Raw genomic sequence first — 17,821 nt, forward strand, 5'->3', positions numbered from 1 at the left:
GGAAGCAGCTGAATCAGCACTAGCCTAGGGCTGGTCAACTCGTTATGGCACTTGCTTTAAAATACTGGGTAAGTTTGTGGAGTTCCCGTCGTGGTGCAGTGGTTAACGAATCCGACTAGGAACCATGAGGTTGCGGGTTCGGTCCCTGCCCTTGCTCAGTGGGTTAACCATCCGGCGTTGCTGTGAGCTGTGGTGTAGGTCGCAGACGCGGCTCGGATCCCGTGTTGCTGTGGCTCTGGCGTAGGCCGGTGGCTACAGCTCTGATTCGACCCCTAGCCTGGGAAGCTCCGCCCAAAGAAATAGCAAAAAGACAAAAAAATAAAATAAAATACTGGTTAAGTTTGTGTCAGTGGACGTCAATATCTTCAGCCGTAAAATAAAGAACTTATACAAAATCATCGCTAAGATTCCTTTCAGTTTTAAATGTCTACAGTTATGTATTCATAACACAATTTGTCTTTACTAAACATCTGAGCGCCTGTAATACATGCAGCATTGTGCGAGGGACCAGAGCACAGGCGAGGCGCACTGTTCCAGTGGGGTGAGCGAAGCTTTCTGCCCACTGAGTAAAATACATTAACACGGCCTAACTCCTTTATCTAGATTATTACAAACTTCTCTGATTTCTCTTTCTCAACTGATTTTAAAAAGTATAAAAATGATAAACTGCAGTGACATAGCAAGTTTGGAAAATAAAATAAATCAACAATCATACCACCAATCTGAAAAAATGACTTTTTTTTTTCTTTTTTGGTTGTCTCTCGGTATCTGGAGTTCCTGGGCTAAGGATGAGAACTGAGCCAAAGTTGCAACTGATGGTTCAGCTGTAGCAATGCCGAATCCATTAACCCAATGTGCCAGGCTGGGGACTGAACCTGCGTCCTGGCACTGCAGAGACACCACCAGTCCCATTCCGCCACAGCGGGAACTCCTGAAAAAATTACTTTTGCTTTTGCTGAATTCCCTGCCAAATTTTCCACATGCATACTTATTTTACATGAAATTTATATCCTGTCCTTTCCACATAAATATCTAAATTTCCACAGCTAGAAATTTGATACTTTATAATAATAAAAGCTCAGCAAGTTAAAATTATTTTCTTAATACAACAGTAATAATCTGGAAAAAATAGAAAGATAGAGACAAACAAGAAAAAAAAAATCTCAATCCCACTGCCAGAGGTAATTCTGATGACATTTTGGTGGAGAGTATTCTTGTCCTTTTTAATGTATGAAACTCTATTTTTCAAATTAAAACGATGCTTATTATATATACTGGGGTTTGTTTTTGTTGTTTTGTTTTCACAGCTGCACCTGTGGCATATGGGAGTTCCCAGGCTAGGAGAACTGGAGCTGCAGCTGCCAGGCCATCACCACAGTGGATCAGAGCCACATCTACAATATACATTGCAGCTTTTCGCAATGCCAGATCTTTGACCCACTGAGCGAAGCCAGGGATCGAACCCGCAACCTCAGGGTTACTAGTCTGATTCGTTTCTGCTGCGCCTCAATGGAAACTCCTAATAGTATATTTTTATACTGTCCAAATTTCATGCTATTCTCTTACATGATTCCCTATGTAGAGCCCTCTGACTTATGGATAGAAATACAGCATCTGTATCTCAGTTAGCCTCTGACTGAGCACCCTGAAAATAGTCCAAAAGAAACAGAAGCCTTGAATGTGCCCAGGCAGTTACGACACTGTTCAGGAGATGACAGCAGATTTATTATTCCGTATAAGACATACATTTTCTTTAGTATACTGTTCCTAAATTCTAGTGTTTTCATCTGTGTTGAGATTACTCTAATTTTGTACAATCACCTATCGATTCTTGCCTTTACTCCTAACTACTTACTTTCTTATTCGTCGGTGTGTTTTAAGTTTTCTATCAACCTGCTTTGGGCCACTCCTACAGTCAGTATCATTAAATTAGGTGGAATTCATTAGCTTCAGAGTATTACATCTGGTTTCTCCCAACAGCTTGATAAAGTAATAAACTTGTCAGTTCTAAGTCATTTTCTTTTACTTTATATGAAGCCAGCTGAATTAATCTGATACGATTTCAGGAGATCGATCACATCTTGAAAAGAAGATTCTGCATTCCCTTTAAAATTCTGTGCAAATGCTTTCAAGGAAGCAATCAAGTTTATCCCACTTGTCTTCTACATGTTCCAAATATCTAATTTCATAATAACCACAAAAATTATAATCTCTCTTCTCCTGAGTTTAACACTTCTACGAAAATGTGTAAAACAGAATTATAATAGTTTTTGTTTTCAAACTGTATCAAACATGATATAATTTTAATGAAAGACATGTATAATTTCATTCAAATTATAGCAAATGTCATTTCTCTTTGCTTTTTGTTTTTGAAAGCATGACTTTTGATGACTACCTTCATGGTATAGATGACTTTTTCTGGTGTCAAATTTTCTAAAAAAAAATTTTTAAGTCAAATTTATTTTGGAAGGTATTTTTCCACTGACACTGTTTAAAACTTTGACATTAAACATCTCTCTCTTTCTCTTTTTTTAATTTTATGGCTGCACCCATGGCATACGGAAGTTCCTGGGCCAGGGACTGAATCCAAGCCACAGCTGCAGTAATACCAGATCCTTTAACCTGCCGCCCTGGGCCAGGATGGACCCTGTATCTCCGCAGCAACCCGAGCCGCTGGGGCTGGATTCCTAACCCACTGTGCCACAGGGAGAACTCCTCTCTTATTAATGGAGCCTGGCTAAAGACTGTTCATCTCTCCCCACAGGCAGGCCAGCACTTGCAGTACAGCTACCGATGCATATCTTTAACATCCTGCATTTATGCCACTGCACTGCAACTGCCTTCATATTCGTCTATTTCCCTAATCTGACTGTAAGTTCCTTGAGGACAGAGAATGTAACATAATCACCAGTTTCCCTAGTACTTACACTGTACCTGACACACAGGAGACATTCAACATATATAAAAACGAACAAATAAATGGATTCGACAGTTTTTTGTAAAAGTGCTGACAAGAGAAAAGAAAGAATTATCCTCAGAATTTATTTCATAAGTCTGTACTTTCTAGGTTGAAAATTCTCAGACCATTATTAAGTAAATAGAACTAAGGATGAAACCCCTTTAAACCACAATCTCTGTGGTTACTGATATTAAACAACTGGGTACAAACGGTTTTCCCATTCAACTAGCGGAATCACAGCATCAGTAAATCGGTCAACAAAAGCAAGAGACCCGGTAAGATAGCTGTGTTGGAGGCCGAGGGATGCAGAATCATGTATATATCTGAAATGACCAGAGAATGTGTTGGTTTACCTTGCGGGAAAGGTCTGTAGCTGGTTGTTTGCAAGATGCAAGATTCGCAGGTGGGGGTGCCCCACCAGGACGGGCACACACTGGTCTGTCAGGAGGTTGTTGGTCAGGTAGAGCAGCTGCAGTGCACTCAGACTCTCCTCCCCGGCGCAGGCCGGTGGCAAGGACTCCAGACTATTTGCAGATGCGTTCAAGTATCTGAGGCTGACAGAACACACACAAATCGTCATCCTCTTTACGGCTATTTGCTGCCTTCCTTCCTCTGGGGAAACCATCATGCCATCTCGGTCCGTAACACTGCCTTTCCACGCTCTCAAACTCACGACAAAAGTGATTTCCCTCGGGTGGTTTTCTCTGATTGATTCTACCCAACCAAAGTTCCATTTATTTATTCATTCATTTATGGCCGCACACGTGGCACACACAAGTTCCCAGGGTAGGGGTCAAATTGGAGCTGCAGCTACTGGCCTACGCCACAGCCACAGCAATGTGGGATCCAAGCTGCATCTGGAACCTCCACCACAGCCCACAGCAACACGGGATCCTTAATCCATTGGTCTAGAGGCCAGGGACAGAACTCGCATCCTCAGAGATACTAGTCAGGTTCATTCATTACTGCTGAGCCACAATGGGACTCCCAAAGTTCCTTTTACTCAACTCACGCAAGCCAAGCAAAGAACAAAGAATAAAGGCTCAGTTGTGTTCCTGGGCTTTGGATGTGGCCCGATTCTAACCCAGCTTCACATCTCACTGTCTGGATGCCTACCAAAAGGATGCTGTTGAGTATCACGTTCACAAATATCCGAACTATGAAGACACTCTTTAGAAAAAGTTTCATCAGTGTTCCCGTCGTAGCTCAGCGGAAACAAATCTGACTAGTATCCATGAGGAAACAGGTTTGATCCCTGGCCTTGCTCAGTGAGTTAAAGATCTGGTGTTGCTGTGAGCTGTGTAGGTCACAGATGCAGCTCGGATCCCACCTTGCTGTGACTGTGGTATGTGTAAGCCAGTGGCTACAGCTGATTCAGCCCCTAGCCTGGGACCTTCATATGCCGGGATGCAGTCCTAAAAAGACAAAAAAAAAAAAAGAAAAGAAAAAGAAAAGTTTTGTCATTTTAACAGGATCATATTTATTTAGCCAATCCCCCTAAGTGGGGGCCTACAGGCTATGTCCAGCATTTGCTACTACAGACACTGGAATGAGCGCCTTTGAGTCTTCACCCAATTATTTGTTTGGGCTACATCCCCAGAAGCAGACCATGAAGGGTCTGAGGCTAGACACATCGTTAAGATGTGTGGCAAACTGATTCAGCCTCAGGAAGGCTCTACCCAACTACACCTCCATATGAAGGGCGTAAGAAGGTGTCTGCTCACACCTTTGTCAGCACCGAGCACCGGAAGTCCTCTTCATTTTCACCAATCTAACAGGTACATCGTAGGATGATTTTTCAACACTTGCCTAGCATGGTGTTTGGTACAAATAGAACATGCTCAATAAAAGGCGGCTAACATTATTAAACTTGTGTGATCTTAATTCTTCAAACTGTGTGATCCACTTTGCTGATTAGCTTTTAAGTGGTTGATGGTGTCTGTCTGTGTCTCTGTATATCCCACAGTGCTCTGTGCAGAGTTTGTATCAGATATTATTGACAGGATGCTACAACTGCTGGTTAACAACTACCGAATCTAAGGTTGTAAACTAATTTTATTCAGACGCTCATCAGAATGAAACACACTGTAATGCATCATTAACTTTTTTTTTTTTTTTTTGCTTTTTAGGGTCACACCCTTAGCATATGGAGGTTCCCAGGCTAGGAGTTGAATCAGAGCTACAGCTGCAGGCCGACACCAGAGCCACAGCAACACGGGATCCGAGCTGTGTCTGTGACCTACACCACAGCTCACAGCAACACCAGATCTTTAACCCACCGATCGAGGCCAGGGAGCAAACCTACAACCTCATGGTTCCTAGTCGGATTCATTTCCGCTGCACCACGATGGGAACTCCAATGAATGAAATCTTGATCTCAGTTGCATTCTTTATGTAACACTTTTTAAAAGGTGCACCACGACGGGAGCTCCCCAAATACTTGTTAATTAATAAATGTTACTGCACTAAGACTCCACATAAACTTTCCCAAAAGAAAATTTTCCTCAAATATTTTTTAGAATTTCCAAAGATTTTAGGATTTCCCGTTGTGGCTCAGTGGAAGCAAATCTGACTAGGATCCATGAGAATGCAGGTTTGATCCCTGGCCTCCCCCAGTGGGTTAAGGATCCAGCATTGCCGTGAACTGTGGTGTAGATTGCAGACGCCGCTCAGATTCCGCGTTGCTGTGGCTGTGGTGTAGTCCAGCAGCTATAGCTCCGATTTGACCCCTAGCCTAGGAACCTCCATATGCTGCGGGTGTAGCCCTAAAAAGATTTAAAAAAAAAAAAGCATTTCCAAAGATTTTATTTTTTAAGAAAATGCAACCAAGCATACTATATGTTAAGAGATGAATAAGCTGCCAAACAAAAGAACAAGGCAGACACTTGTGGGCTAAGTGCTTTTTGTATGCCTCCTGCAGCTTCATGTTAAGTTACTACTGCTTATCTGTGCTTTCTCTGTGTCTAAATTGAAGACAATACTGCCTTCTTCATACTGCAGAAAACTATAATTAAAAACTAGCTTTCATTTAATGGTGACATACATGTTAAATAAACCTGATTATGGGTATTAAAGTAGGAAGACATCCTATCTATTTGTTAATTTACGATGAGAAAGCAAATAATACTTTTGGAGCAACATTACACTGAAATGCACAGTTTTCAAAGTAGGAAGTAAAAGAGCCCCACAAATAAGGAATGTAACTTAATGAAAGCTTGGTAAAGCTAGAAGCGAAAACTAAATTAACTTCAGTGGTATGTCCTTTTCTCGCTAATGGAGACGCTGAAAACTGCCCCCAAAGACTGTATCAAATCGCTGCAATTTCTCTTCGAAGATCACAACCTGTGTTCCTTTTCCGAGATGAAAGCCCAAACCTTTGCAACGTGTTTAAACCTGCTTACAATACCATAACTTCCAAGTATTTGATGGTTAGTTCAACTTCTGAGTTGTCCTAAGACAGGGTCCTATTTGATTCCTTACGAACTGCAAATAAGTCTCCACCCACAGCTGGACTACGAGGTGAACACTCTGCAAGGGTAGTTCCAAAGGTCACTCCAACACCAAGTCCAGGCAGTTTGCTTAGACAACGACCCTGCTCTTCTGAATGAAATTGACAGCACTTACTTTAAGGCCTTCGAGAAGAGGGTCTCCGGCAGCCTGGTGAACAAGTTATGCTGAATATCCAACACCTCGAGAGGGATGTGCTCCACCAGTGCTGGGAGGTTCTGCACGTGATTGTGGCCCAACATTAGTTTCCTAAGACTCAAGCTACTAAGGATCCTACGGGGAGGAGCACAAAGACACAACAAAAATCTGACTTACATCTCTTTTCCTGAGTCTGCCCTTGGTTATTAGCTGAAGTCAGGAAACTAGCAGGAACGTGGTCTTCTAGACAGTATCCTCCACGACAGGCACCTGCGCCAAGAAGGCAGCAGGACCATATGTTCACCCGCCACCCACCAGGAAGCCATTCAGGTCACTCTGGGAAAGGTGAGTTAATGAAAACACACATCCCACGACAAAAACTGCTACTTATTCAGTGCTTAAAACATCCAGGCCATTTAATTCTGACGTTCGGATAGGTTAAGTGACTTTGATTTGCCAAAGATCTCACATCCAATGTGGTAAGTGGTACAGTCGGGATGTGAATTAAGGTCTGACTCCAAGGTTGTGTTCACACCTCCTATGCTACCAAGCCTCTGGTTGACTTTTAAAGGCTCCACTGAGCAATAATCTCGGTACTTTGTAATATACCACCCCAGCCCCCAACACCTTTATCTTTTTCTCCACATACACAAACGCCACCGTCTTATACAGGTCAATTCAAAGAGGCCTGCTCAACGGAGCATTCTCTAATTACTCAAAGTTCTCCATTTCTAAAACCTTTTATTTATACAGCACAGTGACTAAGAGTGAGGCTTTGGAGTAAGAAGGACCACATCCAAATACCAGCTGCTATTCTAGTTAAGTGACACCTTGGGCAAGTTACCTAACCATGCTAAGGCTTAGTTTCCTTATTTGTAAGATGAAAATAACAGCACCTATAAAATGAGACTGATACGGGATTAAATAAGATAACAAAAGTAAAGTTCTTAGAACATTGCCCAGCTCATAATAAACCATCCAATACAAATGGTCTGTTACCACTGTCCTGTCACCGGCCTATGTCAGCAACTCTTGTAACATTTTATCACAGTGACCTGCACAAGCCACCTCAACTATGCGCTTTCTACGTTCCTTGTGGGCCAAGACCATGCCTGAGACATTACTGTACGTCTTACAGCGCTCAGGACGCCCTGCTCTCAGGAGATACTCAATATTTATTGAACACATGATGGAAAGGACCATTGAAAGGCAACCCCAATCTAGGAAAATAAGTACACAGGTAACATACATTAACACACACATACCTCACAGGAACCTCGGTCAGAAGGTTATGGCTCACATCTAATATTTCTAACTTCTTCGCTTCACAGGCCCAGTCAGGGACACACTCTAGCAGGTTTCTGCAGAAAATAAATTACAGGCAATATTTAAGATGACGAGTGCAACTCTTTCCATTTCACTATTCTGTTATGTATCTCATTTCATTTCACGAGCCTCTGAGCTCCCTGAGGGCAGAAGCACTGCCCCCAAGGCACCCCTGGTGCGCTGCCTGGTACACAGTAGGTGCTCAAGGAATGTCACTGATGGAAAGGTGGAGAGAGACAAGCACATACACAAGCCTGACACTGGGTCAACTGTGCTCCCTGCCCGATGAACACACAAGGGCTTTCCACGGTGGAAAGGCACGAGGTGGTGGGACGGGGCGAGGGCAAGGGGAGGAAGGACTTAACGGAAGAAGAGGCATTTTCAACACATCTCCAAAGACAAGGGGGAGTTCCCCAGGTAATAACCGGGGGAGAAGAGAAGCAAATTCTGAGGAAAATGAACCAAATAATTAAAGGTGAGGAAGCAGGGACAAAAGAAAACTAGTGGGGAGGAGGTTCCAGATCATTTAATCTTCAAATTCAAATATTTAGCAGAGCTGCCAGGCAGATACTCAGTCAAAGGAATTTTATTTTCAGATGTTACTTAGCTTCTCCAAGCCTCAAAGCATCTATGGATCAATAGATCAATAGGATGAGGCAAAATGAAACACATGCTGTAAGAGAAATGCTCTGACTGCTCCGTGAAGGAAGCACGTGGCCTGAAATGGACTGAGGCAAGTTCCTGAAGAAATATGACTGTGGGGGTAGAATCAGAGAATGTTGTACAATGACCTGAGGCGAGAAAGCAGGGACGACAGGAGCTGAGCCCAGAAGCAAGGGAAGACTGAGCCACCCGGTGACGCTGGGGCAGAGGGTGGGAAGAAACAAGGCTGGAAAGATCTAGTCGTGTCTGGGAGGTTGTGACCTTATCCTGCTAATGCGGGGGGGGGGGGTCAAAGGAAGGTCTGTGAGCAGCGGGGGACAATGTCAATTATGCACTTAAAAAGCAGAGAACTGGTTGAGGTGGTTAGAGCAGGAGAAGGAAGAGTGATCAGGAGGTTGCTACAGAATTGCAGACAGAAATGACAAGGGTGTCCGTGAGAGGTGCGACGCCTGGAAAGGTGGGGGGCCAGAAACATTCAGGAGCAAAAAGCCTGACTTGGAGATGGAGTAGACATGGGAGCAGAGCAGAGGGAAGACTCAAGTCACATTCAGGCTTCAGCCTAGATGACCAGGGAGAAAAATTCTCTCCAGAAAGAGGACTGATAAGCTCCAAATGAGGTTGGGAATCCTGCATTTCAGCGCTGGCCATCTGGATCTGACCGACTTCTGACAATGCCCAAAGCTGAAACAGACACGAGATGAACAAGGTAAAGTGGGAGCAGAAGGGTGGATGATGCCTTTAATTTTGCCCCTGTCTGAGGTACATGGAGAGGGGCGGACTGGGCACATAGGTCTGAGGTGGAAAGAAGGGGGCCTGGGCGACTGATGTGGAGTGAAATCATCGGAGTGATAGGATCGTGTCAGATGAGAAGGGAGTGGGCCAAGAACAGACCCTGGCATAACCGACCTTTAAGGGCTTAGCGAAGGAAGAGGAGCATGGAAAAGAGGCAATTCAAAGAGGCCTGCTCCACGGAGCATTCTCTAATTACTCAAAGGGGCGCGCTGCAAGGGCCAGCCAAGGAAACAGCAGGTCTGAAGAAAAGAGAGCGAGATGAGCAATGTCAACGCGGACAGGTCCACAGGAGGAGGGCTAAAGGCACTTGCGGTGGGCTGAACAAATGGAACCAGGAAACTGAGCCAACAAATGTAAATAACTCTTGAGAAATTTGGACCAAAAGGGGACGGGGGACTAGATAGCAGCTAGAGGGTGTGGAAGATAAAGGGAACGCTTTCTGTTTGTTAAGACAGAGGAGATGAGCGTGCGGACAGAAAAAGAAAAACCCCAACCACGTGTGACAGGGGAGGAGGAGGACTAGTGCAAGGTCCAGGCAGTGAGAGGGGAAGGGATCAAGGGCAGAGGCCTGCAGCACAGGAGAGAGGCTGAGAACGGATGTGAATCTACATGAATTTAAGCAAGGGGGTGGGAACCGGAAGGAGACCACCCACGGTGGCCTCTAAGTCTCAGTCACGGGGGAAGCTGAGCTCTACAGAGAAGAGCTGGAGCTGAGAGAAGCCAAGCGGGATCAGAATCCGGACCCTGAAAAGAGCTGATGGAGAAAACACTCGAGACGAGGCTGGAAACTGTGAATCTGGAGTGGTGTCCATGTGACTTTCTTCAGTAATGATCAAGCTCAGTGGGGAAGGTAAATCTTAGTCTTGATCTATGCTGGGGTTTTGCTGGGAAGATAGGACACAAAGAAATGGATGGAAGGGAATCTAGGACAATAGCTTAATAATAATGATGATAAAGCATCAGGAAGAAAAGAAACCTCACTATCACAGCTAATATTTCTTGAGACTACTTTATGCCAGGCACTATGCTCCGTATTTTCCATCTACTGTCTCGTTGAATTTTTGTGACAACCCTGACCATACAGGACTCTGTCCACTGCCCCTTCACCTGCTCCCATCCCTTTATACTCCCAGTGCTTATGATGCTGCTCTCTTACTGCTTGTTTGATTGTCCAATTCTCCACTAGACTGTAAAACTCAGCCACTGACTCCTGAATGCCTGACACAGGGTAAAAAGTAAATGAAGGAAACAAAGCAAACCTCATTCCTGTTTCTTCCTGACTACCAAGAGAAGAAACAAGACCCTGATTATAATTAATAGCTCTCTGAAAATCAGATCGACATAGATCACAAGAACATCAAAAAAATTAAGACAACTGGAATTCCTATCCTGGCAAAGCAGAAACAAACTGACTAGGAACCACGAGGTTGAGGGTTCGATCCCTGGCCTCGCTCAATGGGTTAAGGATCTGGTGTTGCCGGGAGCTGTGGTGTAGGTCGCAGATGTGGTTTGGATCTGGTGTTGCTGTGGCTGTGGTGTAGGCCAGTGGCTACAGCTCCGATTAGACCCCTAGCCTGGGAACCTCCATATGCTGCAGGAGTGGCACTACAAAAGCAAAGAAAAAAAAAAAATTAAGACAACTGATTTTTAAGTCCTTAAAACCCAAAACTTATCTGATTTGAATAAGAAAAAGGAACTCACTACCAAGGAGGGATAATAGGTCTTTGCAACTCAATCTAAATCCACCAACTTTAACATTTAGAGGCACCTTTCTGATTTAAGAGGACCTTTGATTTAAATACACAGTCTGGCCATTAAACTTATTCCTCTATTCAACCTTTTGCCCTTTTCCAGGTTATTCGAACATTTCAGCATATTTAGATTTCTTGTACCTCAACACTGCCAAAATGCCCACATACTTTCAATATTAGGAACATTAGGAATAATCAATATTAGGAATCAAATAGGCACCACCCTCATGAGACACACTCACCGGGAGAGTTCTAGAGAAGTGAGCAGACTGGGCACTGGATAGACATTCACTGCTGTCAGCCCTGATCAGAAAACAAATAGGGGTTAGTGACATTCCCTGAAAAAGAACGTAACCGAAGGAGTTCCCATTGTGGCTCAGTGGAAACAAATCCGACTAGTATCCATGAGGACGTGGGTTTGATCCCTGGCCTCACTCAGTGGGTTAAGGATCCAAGCGTTGCTGTGAGCTGTGGTTGTGGCTGGCAGCTACAGCTCCCGTTCAACCCCTAGGAACTTCCGTATGCTGCAGGTTCAGCCCTAAAAAGAAAAAAAAAAGAATGTAACCAAAAGTAAATGGGGGGCACTGGGGCAGGGGCTGATGACAACTGATGTCATCTACTGAGACGAACTAAAGATAAAAACCACTGGGTAACCACACTAACTTTAACCACTTGACCCCAATTTGAAAATCAAATACAGCAACTAAATGAAGGACCTTGCTGCTGCACCAGATCCACAGCCCATCAGGCAGCTGGTAAACACTAACAATAACTATTGGTTTTTTAACTTAAAAAATTAATAACTGGATTTTGGGAGTTCCCGTCGTGGCGCAGTGGTTAACAAATCCGACTAGGAACCATGAGGTTGCGGGTTCGGTCCCTGCCCTTGCTCAGTGGGTTAATGATCCGGCGTTGCCGTGAGCTGTGGTGTAGGTTGCAGATGCGGCTCGGATCCCACGTTGCTGTGGCTCTGGAGTAGGCTGGCGGCTACAGCTCCGATTCAACCCTTAGCCTGGGAACCTCCATATGCTGTGGGAGCGGCCCAAAGAAATAGCAAAAAGACAAAAAAAAAAAATTCATAACTGGATTTTTACTGACAACATTTTAATTTTCAGTTAAAGTAAAACATGGAGTTCTCCTTGTGGTTCAGTAGGTTAAAGACCCGATGTTGTCTCTGTGAGGATCCAGGTTCAATCCCTGGCCTCAATCAGTGGATTTAAAGATCCGGCATTGGCACAAGCTGCTGCACAGGTCACAGATGCAGCTTGGATCCAGTGTTGCTGTGGTGTAGGCCCACGGTGCAGCTTTGATTCAAACCCTAGCTGGGAAACTTCCATATGCTGCAGGTGCAGCATAAAAAGAAAAAAGAAAAAAAGTAAAACATAGATACAGAAAAATGCACCAATCTTTTTTTCTTTTTTTTTTTTTTGTCTTTTTGCTATTTCTTGGGCTGCTCCCTTGGCACATGGAGGTTCCCAGGCTAGGGGTCTAATCGGAGCTGTAGCCACCGGCCTACACCAGAGCCACAGCAACGCGGGATCCGAGCCGCATCTGCAACCTGCACCACAGCTCACGGCAACGCCGGATCGTTAACCCACTGAGCAAGGGCAGGGCTCGAACCCGCAACCTCATGGTTCCTAGTCGGATTCGTTAACCACTGAGCCATGACGGGAACTCCAAAATGCACCAATCTTAAATGTATAGATCTATGAAATTTTTGCAAAAAGAACATACTGGTACAATGAGTACTCAGATCAAGAAACAGAACAGTACAGCTGCCCCCAAATTTCCCTCAGCCTCCTCCCTCGGTCACTACCCCACATACAGATTACTTTTGCCGGTTTATATAAATATACACATTCAGTAGGTAAATTTTTTTGGTCTGGTTTCATTCACTGAACACTGTGTTTGTGAGATATGTGTTCCTATGACTGGTTTTGGTAGCAGGTCATTCACTCTCATGGCCGCACAAAAGTTTTTCCGTGGCAATACCGTGTCTTATTTACCCACAGGAGAGTGGGTGGGCATTTCAGTCTTGGCCAGTTTGGGGATACTATGAAGAGGGCCTCCAGGAATATTCTGTCCATATCTTTTGAGGACTAACTTAAGCATTTACGTTGAATACAAGCTTAGGAGAGGAAGCACTGAGACGAGAAGGTGCATATGTGTGACTTTAGCAGATACTACTGTGCAGTTTCCCAGAGTGGTTGCACCTACATACATGCCCAACAACCGACCCTGGTACTTTGGGCCTTCTTCATTCTAGTCATTCTGGTAGGTGTGCAGTGGGGTTGGCACACTGCAGGTTCACATCCTCCTGACCAGCAAGCGCCTCTCCCTGTGTTAACGGACCATTTGGATACATTCTTTGGCAAAGCTGAGTTCTCTACTTCTGGAGTTTCAAAATTTCAAGTGTTGGTGTGAATTCTTCCAGGCTGTGGTATTTACGGATTCTGTGAACTGAGGAGCTGACTTCAGACAAGCCCCATTTACAGTCCTGTGACAGAAACTACCCAGAAGGACTGCCTGTCAGTGGCCTTTTCCGAGGGGGCCATTCGGATTATCTAGGTAGACTCAGAATGGAGAGTAGGCCTGGGAATAAGCATTTCCGTGCCAAAGACCTACCTCCATCTCACAGGATCTACAACCGGCACGAGTCAACAAACACCTGTGACACTCTTCCGACCTAAGCAATTAATCTAAGCTACTATCTGAAGCTTCTAAAACATGATAAAAGGTAACAGAGAGAAATCCTTAACCATCTTTTATCCTAATAATATATTTTAGCCATACAGAAAAGTAAAGTGAATAAAGTAATGAACACTCCTGCACCCATCATCTGGCTTTTAACAAATCTTCACAGTCTGCCTGAAGTGCTTCAGACTTTTTTTTTTTTTTTTAAGAATTAAAACACTGCACATACCAAGAGGCAAACATCATCTGGAATATGATTTTTATCATTCCCATAGATTCTTTCGCATGGCCATGGCATACTTACAGCTAAGAAAGCAAGACTTTTGTGTGTTTTAAAATTTGATATAACTATCATGTGTACTCAACCACCGAATCCTGAATGCCTCACAGATGGTTAAAAAATGAGGAAAGCAAGCCTCATTTATGTTTATTCTTGACCACCAACCCAAGTAACAAAAGCCTGAATATAATTACTCTCTCTAAAAATCAGACCAATATGTCACAAGAGTATCAAAAAAGAGAATACAATTTTAAAAAATAAGTCACAAAACCAAGAATTGTCTGAATCTAATTGGCAAAAAGCAAATCACTGCCATGGAGGAGTAATAGGTCTTGGCATCTCACCCTAAATCCACAAGCTTTAAGAATGAAGAATTCATAGACCCCTTTCGTTTCTTTTTTCTTTCTTTCTTTCTTTTTTTTGCTTTTGTTTAGGGCTGCACCCGCAGCATATGGAGGCTCCCAGGCTAGGGGTCTAATCGGAGCTACAGCTCCCAGCCTACACCACAGACACAGCAACGCCAGATCCAAGCCACGTCTGTAACCTACACCACAGCTCATGGCAACGCCAGATCCTTAACCAGCTGAGTGAGGCCAGGGATCGAACCTGCAACATCATGGTTCCTAGCTGGAGTCATTTCCACTGTGCCATGATGGGAACTCCTGTTTCAAGAGGACCTTTCCTTTAACTGCAGGAAATCAAAACACGCACTTTCTATTTTTTGCTCAAAAAATTCCTGAGATTTATCAATATTAAGACACAATCATGTCCATTGCTGTGCAATATTCTCTTTGTTTTTTTTGTTTGGCTTTTGTTTTTGCTTTTTTAGGGCCGTACCTGTGGCATATGGAAGTTCCCAGGTTAGGGGCTGAATCAGAGCTGCAGCTGCCGGCCAATACCACAGCAGCAGAGCTGCTCGAATACGGGCTCTGTGCATCTGGGTCGTCTCTAACTCCATCATACTGTACTCCATGGTGTTGTACCAACCACCCTCGCAGTGTGTGAGACCTGCTGCTTTTCTACCTCTTCAATAAGCGCTTCCCATTAATAGTTTTACTGAGGAGTATAAAATGGTAATATCTAAACATGGATTTTTCTGACACTTGGTAAAACTGAACATCTTTTCTTTTCCTCCTTTAAACACAGAAAAAGTAATTACAGTTGAACTTTGAACAATGCGGGGTTATCGGTACCCTCCATGCAGTTGAACACATGCGCAGAACTTATATACAAATAAGTAACTACTTCAGTACAATGCAATTTGTGGTTGGCTGAATCTACAGATATGGAATTGCCCATACAGAAGGCTGACGACTGTAAAGTTACACTCAGATTTTCCACTGTGTGGAAACCCTATGTTGTTCAAGCATCAACTGTATTTACTATTGAAAAATATCTGTGGATAAGGGGAGCTGTGCAATTTAAACCCATGTTGTTCTAGTGTCAACTGTATAGCTTCTTTGGTAAAGAGCTCTCTATAAACAGGACTCCTACCATGGCGCAACGGGATTGGCGGGTCTTGGGAGGGCTAGGATGTGGGTTTGATCCCCGGCCTGGCACAGTGGGTTAAGTACCTGGCATTGCCACAGCTGCGGCTTAGGTCATAACTGCGGCTCAGATCTTATCTCTGGCCCAGGAGCTCTATGTGCGGCAGGGAGGCCAAAAAGGAAAAAGCAAGAAAAAAAAAAAGAACTCTATAAATAGAACAAGCTCAACAAACATGAGGCCCTTTACACTGAAAAATATTTCTGGGGCAAATGACAGAGTTCCTGTCGTGGCGCAGTGGAAACAAATCTGACTAGGAGCCATGAGGTTTTGGGTTCAATCCCTGGCCTTGCTCAGTGGATTAAGGATCCAGCGTTGCCATGAGCTGTGGTGTAGGTCACAGATGTGGCTCAGATCTGGTGTTGCTGTGGCTCTGGTGTAGGCCGGTGGCTACAGCTCCAATTCGATCCCTAGCCTGGTAACCTCCATATGCCGCGGGTGTGGCCTCCAAAAGACAAAAAGACCAAAAAAAAAAAAAAAATTCTGGGGCAAATCAATATTGAAATGAGGGGCTTTTCATTCCAGAACTGAGTCAGCACAAGGTTTTAGACCAGACTGGCAAAGCTTTCCTGTAAAGGTTTAAATATTTAGTAAATATTTTGGCCTTTATGGACCATGGGGTCTCTCTTACAACTACACAGTTTTGCCAGTGTAACATAAGAGAGGTTAATACGTAAAACAATGAATGTGGGTGTGTTCCCATCAAACTTTATTCACGTAAATTTAAATTTCATATAACTTTTCCAGGTCAAAATTATTCTTCCTTCGATTTTTTTTTTTTTTCAAACACAGCAACCTTTAAATGTAAAATGTAAAAAATCCATTCCTTACGGGCCATAGAAAAACAGATGGTAAGCCAGATTTAGCCCCGGGGCTGTAGCTGGCCAACCCTTGTTTCAGACTATTACTCTCTTTTGATCATGCCTGCCTAACCTCCTGTCATTTTGCAAAATACCCCTTATTATTACATTCACTTAGTGACTCTCAAAGTCTCCTGCAATCTCTATTTATGCATAACTCAGCCACTGAAGTGTTGACAGCAAAACCTAAAGCGGGGTCTCAGTGAACCTCAAACTCCACTTCTCAGAGTGGCTGAGGAACACCCCAGATGCCACTGTGCCCGGAAAGCTCAGACAAGAGCTGCAAGAAGGAAAACAGGGGGTTGGGCTGAGAACTCACTGTTGGAACTGGCGTAGAGCGTTCGAAGGGAGAAGCCACTGAGCGTCAGCTCCCTCAGCTGGTTCCGCTCACAATGCAGCTGCTCCAAGTTACACAAGGAGCTGAGATCTAAGTCGGTCAGCTGATTGTCCCGCAAATCCATGTGGGTGATGTACTTATTTCCCTCTAGGTTCTCAATAACCATGGTTTTCAGATGGTTCATCCTTAACATTCAGAAATAAGAAAATCATTAGAAATAAACACTGAATGTGCCTACCAAAAGAAAAATCAAAGTATGAGACTTTTTTTCTCTTTCCTTAACAACTTGGGAATTTCACTATTTGCCCCATTTTGCAAGGGACTAAGTAAAATAACCACACAGCATTGTACCTTGAGTTCTTTGTTTATAAACGGAGTTAGAGACCATTCAGATTGGCAAACACATGTACAAATTAAATAAAGAGACAGGAGAGGGGGCTGTGTTCACAGTTGAAAACGTGCATCCAAATACCTAGGAAGGTTGGACAGGGAAGAGGGAGCAGACAAAGGAACAGGAAGATGGACGTAACCTTTCGGGCTGGTGAGGAGCCGAACGGGCCTGAGGTACCCTGTCAAGAGCAAACGGAAGCAGCCATACTTCCTCTCGCTGCTCTGCTTATTCTCTGCAGGGCGGAGCCCCAGGGCAGTAATTAATGGGGAGGAAAAGAATCTGTATCTATACGGAATAGTTCAAGGGAGAATGACCTAAAATGACGACTTTGTTCTCTTCTATACAAGCATGGGATTTAATGCACGCAGGCCCATCTCCTTTTCCTGTATTTCAGTAAATTTTTCTGTCACTGTGTCTTTACAAGGGGCATCGATGGCTTAGTGTAAATGACAGAACATCCTAGCTTCCCTTTTAACATTTTACTAGCTTCCTTTAGGAAACGATAAGAGAGAGAGAATAAAACTCTGCTAAAAATTATTAGTAGTAAAACTGTTACCATTTTAATCATGATACAAGGT

The 17,821-nt window shown here is 43.8% G+C and overlaps 1 protein-coding gene across 1 annotated transcript in view; it reads right to left on the reverse strand.

The window, feature by feature from the left end:
- Nucleotides 1-17,821, reverse strand: part of PHLPP2 (PH domain and leucine rich repeat protein phosphatase 2) — a 79,680-nt gene that overhangs the window by 10,383 nt on the left and 51,476 nt on the right. Inside the window, exons 9-13 of the mRNA XM_047789785.1 lie at nt 16,835-17,037; nt 11,379-11,439; nt 7,870-7,965; nt 6,584-6,739; nt 3,313-3,513 (exon numbers count right to left, since the gene is read on the reverse strand). Coding sequence (XP_047645741.1) covers nt 3,313-3,513; nt 6,584-6,739; nt 7,870-7,965; nt 11,379-11,439; nt 16,835-17,037 — 717 coding nt within the window. The remainder of the gene's footprint in view (nt 1-3,312; nt 3,514-6,583; nt 6,740-7,869; nt 7,966-11,378; nt 11,440-16,834; nt 17,038-17,821) is intronic.

Source organism: Phacochoerus africanus, chromosome 8, assembly GCF_016906955.1.
Source record: "Phacochoerus africanus isolate WHEZ1 chromosome 8, ROS_Pafr_v1, whole genome shotgun sequence".
Classification (NCBI taxonomy): Eukaryota; Metazoa; Chordata; class Mammalia; order Artiodactyla; family Suidae; genus Phacochoerus; species Phacochoerus africanus.